General features: G+C 44.8%; 2 protein-coding genes across 2 annotated transcripts; one reads left to right on the forward strand and one right to left on the reverse strand.

The window, feature by feature from the left end:
• Positions 1–589: 589 nt before the first annotated feature.
• SEC61B (SEC61 translocon subunit beta) lies at positions 590–5,531 on the reverse strand. The gene is made up of 4 exons (XM_068931292.1): positions 5,242–5,531; positions 5,027–5,124; positions 4,626–4,727; positions 590–892 (listed from the first exon to the last, which is right to left on the reverse strand). The coding sequence occupies exons 1-4, from the start codon at positions 5,242–5,244 to the stop codon at positions 805–807; spliced, it is 291 nt and encodes a 96-aa protein (XP_068787393.1). The 5' UTR covers positions 5,245–5,531; the 3' UTR covers positions 590–804.
• A 97-nt stretch (positions 5,532–5,628) lies between these two features.
• ALG2 (ALG2 alpha-1,3/1,6-mannosyltransferase) lies at positions 5,629–7,247 on the forward strand. The gene is made up of 2 exons (XM_068931293.1): positions 5,629–5,967; positions 6,320–7,247. The coding sequence occupies exons 1-2, from the start codon at positions 5,644–5,646 to the stop codon at positions 7,220–7,222; spliced, it is 1,227 nt and encodes a 408-aa protein (XP_068787394.1). The 5' UTR covers positions 5,629–5,643; the 3' UTR covers positions 7,223–7,247.
• The last annotated feature ends 2,108 nt before the right edge of the window (positions 7,248–9,355 follow it).

Below are 9,355 nucleotides of genomic sequence, written 5' to 3' on the forward strand. Positions count from 1 at the left end.
TTAGTTGCACCTCAGCCTGTTTGCATGTGAAGTTATTTTAAAAACAGCTATTACTTTTTCAGGCCTCCCATTCCATTTTCCTCCCTGAGTTTCCTCAAAGGATCCTAGACATGTGGAAAACTGACCATAGTTTTGCACCAAGAAGTACCAAATTGTCTTTGACAGTCATGCAATTATATTCTTTTCAAATCAAACAGGGTATATGTTCATATCTTTCATCAAAGTGCAGTTTGAAAAGCAGCTACACTTAAATATTTTATGTATCATTAACATAGCGTAAAATTTAACTTGCATTTAGGAAATAATCAAGCTATCCAACTTTTGTTCTGGAGACAGAGAGGAACATGACTAGCTCAACCAATTCATCTCAATTGAGATGTTTTTACTTTCACATGTTTGTGTACAAAATTTGGCGTCTCCCATTCAAAAAAAAATCTTCTAGTGTAAAATTATACATCAGTGCTCAGTATAAAAGAATCTGGTTTAAATTTCAAATTGCATTTGATCAGAAATATGGTTATATATGAAAAGCAATTATAATGCTTTAGCTGCTGTATGTTGAAGTAAGAGAAAAGAATAAAGTTAAGACTTTTTCCATTTCCATATACAAATTTTATTGCAATACCTGTATTCTAAGTGTACAGACACAAATACACAATGACTCATGACAGATTTCAAACCCTGCCCAGAGAACTGAGTTGATAGGACTTCAGTAGCTGATTGGAAGCTCCCCCACTCTCCAAGAACAACCAGGATCCACAATATTTTTGGTCCAAGATGCATGCTTTAAGTTCGCAGCTGAGTCTATGAACGAGTATATTTACCCCAGATGTGCAGCATAAACACAGAAGCAATAAAAAGAAGACTCATGACCAAAACTGGAACAGGACCACTAAAAATAAAAAAGAGAATGCATTAACATAAAAAAAGCAACAAAAAAAAAAATCTGCTTTGTCCAAAGGCCAGTATCAGTCAAACACACTCATCAGTTCATATGCAATTGTATGAGACAGCTCTTACACTGTTCCCATAGGAACACCTTAACACACACAGAAATGAGACAGCCATGTTTATCAAAAACTGCTGCTGCCGCTGTGTTTTTAAAAATAATTTTAAATATCCTAAACGTTACACGACTATAAAGCACAATATAATTACTTTTAAATACAGGTGGTTTTTGTTAACAGCTCACTATTGCTTGTTATCATGAAATGAATCTCCAGACTTGTAGAAGGTTATAATCTCTTTTTACTAATCAGATAGCCACCTGAACAGGCAGAGTCAGATATAAGAGACAACAGAGTCCTCTAGCGGCTAGTCAAATTTTGGCATAAAGTTCACATAATCTAGTAGCTGCCTTCTCAGAGTTTTTAATTCCATTGAAGACCATGGCAACAGAGAAGAGGTAGGTGGGGAGCTGTTGGGGGTTTTTTTGTTTGTTTTTAAAGAAAAGATGCACAGAAAGTCAAAGTCAAGCCCATTATAAAATCATTACCCGAAATGTACAATTCCAACAGATTTATTAGTTTTGGTCCAACAACTTTTACAGATTACGCTTTCACTTGACAAGCAGGGAGATGTTACTTGAATATAAAGTAAAAACAAAACGGAAACACGACCGAAATAATTTACTAATATTCCTATAAGATCTTGATCTACCTGTTTCAAATGTTTATAATTATTTTTCACAAGCACTTCTAAAACGCAATGATTATCTATCATGCTTAGGCTTAGCTGGGTATGGAGAACCCTAAAGAGACAAAAAGCATTTAACAAACACATTAATGACACAAACTAGAAACACACAGTGACTGCACAAGTAATCCCTATTGAGAGAAATACTTCATTAAGCAACAGAATCTGCTTCTCAATCCCTGGTGTTTCATTTGTTGAAGATTATGTCCTACAAGAACTCCTACAACAAGACTTCTACATGCAGATTACGTTGGTCCCACTACAGAAGCGACGTGCAGAAGTTTTCAGTACTGATGTCATGGCTATTTCAGTTCCTCCAGTACCACAGACAACCAGCTAAAACCCTGGAATTCTCCTCCATACACCTAAGTCTTCTCAACCTCATATGCTCAGTTAAAAAATATATACAAATAAAACAAAACCGACTCAGGCACCCCTAAAGACTTCGTGTTGTGCATCCTCAGAAGCGCCTTGGATAAGACTGCATACCAGTACTGTTAGTCCAATTTGATTCTCTATCATAGTTCCACAGGAAACCCCAGCTACTGTTCTTAAAAGCAGGAAAGCTCAAGACAACACACAGAAAACCACAAGTTCCAAGCAACACAGAAACAGCAACAAGCTTAAGGAGATTATTTTGCTTTAGTCCCGTTAAAGCACAAATTACTGAGTTTTAAAGAGAAAAATATCATATCCCACTCTCAGCCACATCCCACACAGTTCCCTTTTCGCTGGTATTGCTTTCAGAGACCATGCATTTTGTGGCATCCCCTATTAAAAAGGAACCTTCTTTCCTGAGGCAAAACAAACTTGCTTATTCAATGTATTTATTATTTCTGATGTTAAGTATAGACAGTAAAAGCCTGAAGCATCAGAAATACAATTATGCACAACATAAAATACACACTTTTTGATCTATAGCAGAATTGCCCCAATCACAGCTAGTACAAGATAATCTGTTCTCAGGTGGTTTTTATGAACTTTTCAAATTCCTAATAATTCTAAGAGCATGTATTTTAAATGGCACAAGAAAACAAAACAACAGAAAAAAAAAAATCACACTAAGCTTTCGCACCGCTCTATGTAGTGGTGGTCACAACTATTTTTAAAAGCAGCTTCTGCTGAAGCACTTAACTGAGGCAACCACAATTCATCTATAACCCATTTTTATTTTACAGCTTACTGAGCAGAACAGAGACCCTAGCAATCGGGTGATACAGACAGCACAGATCTGTAAGAAAGGAAGGAAGCTGCTTCCAAGCCGTGATTCACATAATGTTGTAATTTGTCTGCAGCTGGGCTGTAAAACCAACTCACTTTTACAAATTTTTGTTTCTTCCATTAACAGCCTGACCATAAAGTATCCATGGTGGCTTGCAGAAGCATTCTCAGGGCTCACTGTTCCACAACCTTTAACTTCATGTTGCAGCACAAACAGGAAGGGAAAAATCTACTGACCTGCTTGTATTGAAGACTAGAACAAAGCATTACATATGAATAGACGCTCAATGGCATAAGGGAGATGAAAAGATTCCACAAGGAAACTTACTGGAGAAGTTGGTGAAGCTGTTTTGACTGCTTTTATCACAGCTCCATTGAGGGGAAAAAAAAAATCCAACTACCTAAGGGTAGCATCCATCTGTTCTTTCAGTTTGTTTTTTTCTTTTTTTTAAACCTGGGGTTTAGTAGACTACACGATACACAAACCACTTTCCTATCTGCACAGACATACTCTAAAACATCACTGATGCTCATTTTCTCTTTATTGTCTTTGCCTTGCATGGTCCTTGAGTTCAGAAGGGAGAAAGTAAGATCTGCAATAACAAAATGCCACTGTTTTGATGATTTGCAGTAAAATTTGTTTTGTGTTTTTTTTTTTTTTTAAATAGAGCCAAGCACATATGAAAATGAAAATACTTAAGATGTCAGAGAAGATACAGGTTGTGAAAGTCACTACCTAGACTATCCTAAGCTCTCTCTCAAACATTTTCCTTGTGCAGCCAGCTGCAATGTATTTTCTTTTAAAAAGCCCCAGAATAAAATAATAATAGATTCCAGAAAAAAAGAAGCAATAGGGGCACCTCTGGATCTCTGGAGCCTCTTCAACCCAGTAACAAAAAATAAGAAGCTGTGAAGTACAACTTTACTAAAAACACAAGTCAACACAGTGACTTAGCACGTAGCTCTATCAGCTGAAACGGTCCCTCTACCTCCATTACCCAAGTGTTAGGCTGATGTGGGCAACTAGTCTGAATGACTGAATCTGGTTAAAAAGTAGACGTGTACGCTCTCTTTACAGACTGAGGAACACTATCCACGAGTTATCCGATCACAAACCTGGAAAGTTGATCTTGTAATAAGAGAGATAAACAGGATAAAACAGGATATTGGAATGTTATTCACTTCCACACTTTTAATGTAAGAGCTAAAATGGTTTATCTTCAGTTTCCTGATTAAAAAAATACTCAAAGTCTGCAAGTACACGGTGTATCAACTGTATTATGTTTTCAAAATAAAGATGAATGGTCACAATATGCATATTATTACATAAAAAACAAAAAGCTAGCTAAAAGAGTACAACTGTTATCACGATGATGCAAAAGCGTACGTAGCTGCCTAAATTCACTGTGACAATCGTTCCTAGCTTCAAAGGGACTGCTCAGTCTTCAAAGAGCAATTAAAGCAAACCTAGCTGATCACAAAACAGTACCCTGTTTCTTTTTAAACAACCCCAATCTGAAGGTTGAAAGCAACCTCTCCAGATTTACAGATTAAACATCAGGTTTCTTCCCAAATCTAAGCAGCCACCAGTCCAACGTGTTTTCCCATGCAGACCAGAACATCAACCTTTCAGGCCAAAGGTTAAAAGTAGAATAAACATGGGAAAGACAGGCTCCCCATGCCTGCCACCACCCCTGTTTCCAACTTACACTTTGAGCCCCGGAGAGTCCTCAGTGTAGAATCGCCACATCCCACCAGTGCCCGTGGACGTAGCACGGCCTGCGCTTCTGGTCCCGCAGCTGGCATTCTTCCTTCAGGGGGTAACACAGCAAAGCCCAAAACGCACACGTTAGCAACCTGCAAGCTCCTAACGCCAAACGCTCCAACCCCAAGAAGCCCTGCAGGCGCAAGGCGCTCGCACCAGCCTGCACGGCGGGGCAAGCCCCACGCAGGAGGCCTGGGGCAGCCCGCTGCACCGGCAGCCGGGGAGCCAGGCCCGGGCGCGCCCGCTCTCCGCCACCTGCCAGGCCGCTCGGGCAGGCAGCGGGGTGGGGGGCGGGCACGGCCCGCTGCGCCCCGCTCGCAGCCCGGGCGGGCACCGGGCACCTACCTCTGGCGGACGGTGGAGCCGGCCGCGCGGGGAGCCACGGCTTTGCTGGGCGAGCGGCCGGAGGCGCCGACGCTGGTGGCGCTGGGGTTGGGCCCGGGCTGCAGAGAGAGAGAGAGAGAGAGAGAGGAGAAACATGCGGCGGGGGAGAGAGAGGAGACACCGCAGGGGCAGCGGGAAGAGCCCGCGGGGAGGGCCGGGGGGACAAGACGACGCACCATAGCGCGAGCGGACACGACAGCTCCTCACACACTCGCCTCTTCGCCCACGGCCGAGCCAGCCACGTCCCCGGCCCGGCGAGGCCCCGCCCCCGGCCCGAGGCCCCAGCGGCTGCCCGCCATGACGCCTGATGCAACGCCGGCCCCTTTCCCCTTCCGCCAGCGCCCTCCGGGGAAGCTTGCTAAGCGAGCTAGCTCAGCCGCGCGCCCACTGCTCTACCGGCGGCTGGGCTCAGGCGGCCGAGCGGGGGAGAGGCGAGGCGAGCCATCGGGCAGCGCCGCGGCCACCTGGCAGGCGGGGAGCGGCGAGGCCGCGGGCGAGGGCTGACGTGTCCTCAGGAGGCGGCCGCCTGCGCATGCGCGCCGCCGCCGCCGGAGGGCGGGGCGGGCCCGGCGGCAGCCATGGCGGCGGCGGCGGCGGCGGGCCCGTCGGTGCTGTTCCTGCACCCGGACCTGGGGCTGGGCGGGGCGGAGCGGCTGGTGGTGGACGCGGCGCTGGCGCTGCAGGCGCGGGGCTGCCGCGTGCAGATCTGGACGGCGCACTTCGACGCGGCGCGGTGCTTCGCGGAGGCGCGCGGGCTGGCGGTGCGGCGGGCGGGCGGCTGGCTGCCGCGCAGCCTGTGGGGCCGCGGGCAGGCGCTGTGCGCCGCCCTCCGCATGGCCTTCGCCGCCCTCTACGTCCTGCTGCTCAGCGGCGAGGAGGTGGACGCCTTCGTCTGCGACCAGGTGCCGCGCCGCCGCGGAAGGCCGGCGGGAGGGGGGCCCGGTCGGGGGCGGCGGGGGAGGGAGCCGGCCCCGCTGGCCCCGCCGGCCCCGGGCCCTCCCCGCAGCGCTCTGCGGGCGGCCTGGCTTGGCGGGAGGAGGGAGCTGGGAAGGCGCCGTGATCTGGTGGGGGGAAGTGAGGGAAGAAACGCGGAGCCTCGGCGGGGGGTTTTGGGGGAGAGGGGGGCGGCTGGCTGTGCTGGAGGGCAGGGCTCGAGAGGAGGCGCTCGGGTGTCCGCCGGGCTCACGCGTGCACGCCAGCTGCGCTAACGCGAGCAATGCTTCCTCTTGCCCCGGTCTCTCCTGATTGCACCAGGTCTCCGCTTGCATTCCCATACTCAGACTGGCCAGAACGCGGAAGAAGGTTTTGTTTTACTGTCACTTTCCTGATCAGCTTCTGACCAAGAGAGAATCTTTTCTGAAACGCATCTACCGGATTCCTCTCGACTGGCTGGAAGAATACACAACCGGCATGGCAGACTGCATCGTTGTCAACAGCAAATTCACTGCCGGTGTGTTCAAGAACACGTTTAAGTCCTTATCTCACATAAACCCAGATGTTCTCTACCCGTCACTCAACATCAGAAGCTTTGAAACAATAGTTCCTGCAGACATAGCTGACCTGATACCCCAAAAGAAAAAGTTCTTGTTTCTTTCCATTAATAGGTATGAGAGAAAAAAGAATCTAGCGTTGGCCCTGGAAGCTTTGCATGAGCTTCGTGGGAGACTTGCTTCTCGTGAGTGGAATGAAGTTCACCTGGTTATGGCAGGTGGCTATGACAAAAGAGTTCTGGAAAACGTGGAGCACTATGAAGAGCTGAGGAGTATTACGACGGAGCTTAGTATTAGCGACAAGGTGACTTTTCTGAGATCGTTCTCAGATGAACAGAAAATCTCCCTTCTTAGTAACTCTGTGTGTGTGCTTTACACGCCAAGCGAAGAACACTTTGGCATTGTTCCTCTGGAGGCAATGTATATGAGATGTCCAGTTATAGCGGTTAATTCAGGTGGTCCTCTAGAATCAATCCTGAATAACGTTACAGGATTTTTGTGCGATCCTCTGCCAACGCAATTCTCTGAGGCCATGGAAAAATTTGTGAGAGATCCTCTCTTAAAAGACACAATGGGAGCAGCTGGGAGAGCCAGAGTTACGGAAAAATTTTCATCAGAAGCATTCTCAGAACAGCTGTACCAATACATATGCAGATTAACACAATAAAATTATATTCCTGTATTATATTTTACAGCTTGGTATGTTTGATCTTTATAGGGGACCAGTATTCGATGTGACTGTGAGTTTCCTTGTTATGCTGCTCAATACAAAAAGCGACAAGCAGAAAAGCTCCTGCTATTTTATTAGAAGGTTCACATGGTAGGCTGATTTGCCATTAATAGAAGCTCTGTGTGCTGTGCCTGGAAAAATGCATAGTTCAAATTGCACTAGACTTGCAAGATTATCACACATTTTAATACTGTATGGCATGGCTAATTGAATTTAGAAAATGCAAATTTGTACAAATAAGACTTAGTATTACAGCACAGCTTTGTTTTTTTGTAAAGCTGTCTTTCAAACTTCAATCTTTACTGCTTTGTAACTAAAAGAGCTGGAATGGAAAGAATTGCACAATTCAACCAACTGCACGTTTTTTTTTTTTTAAAAAAAAAACCCTTAAGAATGAGTGGTGTGGTCTTAAAATAATTGGCCTTTACTCCTCTCCTAGAATTTCCTTGTCTAGTCATCATAAAGAAGCACCCAAGTGTTTGAGCTGGAGGAAGCTGAGACAAGAACAAAACCAAGGACATCAGACTCCCTGGGGAAAAAAAGTTAGTTACTGCGCTGAAATTCTGTGCACATTATCTGCTATGCTTAAGGACGTAATTTTACTTTAACGATTTCTGATTCATAGAGACTTGAATGATACTCTCTTTATTGAAGATTTCTTTGTATTTTAAATGACGGAACACTAAGAAAAAATGGTAATCTGGGACGGGATAAGGATAGATTTTTATTTTGTCTATTTTAGTGGCAGCTCTTCAGTATGGTTTTTCTGAAGAGTTTAGCTGGGGGAGGGTCCCCATGCTTCTCTCCTGATGCAGTGGCCTTATATGAGACAGTAGTTCTGACTTTTTATTTGTTTGTTTTGAACTGTAATATCTGGTTTGGGGCCAGGAATATCTGGGTTTTGTGTCTTCTCCTTTTTTTTTTTTTTTTTTTTTCCAGCTCATCTTTACTGGTTGGTTCTTCTGGTACATCTCTAATAATGCGCTGTTACGCAATCTGTACAATTGAATTTTAAGCCCCAAAAATGGATTGGGAAATTATATAGTTTCCTTGCTCTTTGAAATCCAGTTTTACACAAAAAACATAATTTTATAGTTATGTTCTGCAATGTGTATTAAGATTTATGTGTTTTTAGATGTTCTCACATTTAGTATGTCACAGCATGCTTTCTGTATGAAAAACAGACCAGTCTTTCCATTGCTTAGGATTGCAACCTAGGTCTCAGTAAAAGGCTTTTTTTTAAAGTAGAAAAAAACAATTTCACAAATTCTGTCCTTGCCTTTAATTATAAAGTTAAGGTGTTATGATGGTTATTCATTGCATCCTGGGAGCACGTGATCTGACAGGCCCTATTTCCAACAATTCTGGTCACGTGAGAGGAATTGGCAAGCTTCAGTCTCCTCTCCTTGTTGCCTGTGTTAGCACTCCTTCCCTACCCTTTAATCCACTTGAAATACAAAGTTTTCCTAAGTCTTCGCATAACATTTTCTGGAAGGAAGCAGCAATGAGTGGCTGAAGGAACTGGGAAGAGAGCAAGAAGATAATTTCTAATCATTGAAGGTAACGCTTTCAAGGAGTATTTGGCTTGAGTATTACAAAGCTACAGTTAGAAAGTGCAAGATGGTTGGTACTGATTCCCATGGCTACTTAGTTTATGTTACATTCAGCTTTGCAGCTTGCACTAGAGTTAACATGGAGTTTAAGATATGTCAGTGCATAATGGTCAGGACAGCTGCAGGATATAGTTGATGGCTCCCAGTATTTAGAAGTGGGTCCCTTTCTTTCAAAAAAAGCATTTAGTCCTTAAAAAAAAAACAATGCTTGCAGAAAGTGGTGGTAGTATTCTGAAGATATCCAATATGTTCAGCCCTGTAGATCAGGGAGGAAGCAACCCATCTGAAATCCAGCAGGATGGTTAAAAATATGAATGGATTTTTCTCCACCTTCTCAGGCACAGAAACAGGAATTTCATGGGAAGTGCCACTGATGTAAATTCATGTGAGTGGTATCAGGGCTCTGGGTGCACCAGTAGGCCTTAATAGCGCTGAGCAGCCTCACCTGTGACCTTCA

The sequence above is a fragment of the Struthio camelus genome, chromosome 2 (assembly GCF_040807025.1).
Source record: "Struthio camelus isolate bStrCam1 chromosome 2, bStrCam1.hap1, whole genome shotgun sequence".
NCBI lineage: Eukaryota > Metazoa > Chordata > Aves > Struthioniformes > Struthionidae > Struthio > Struthio camelus.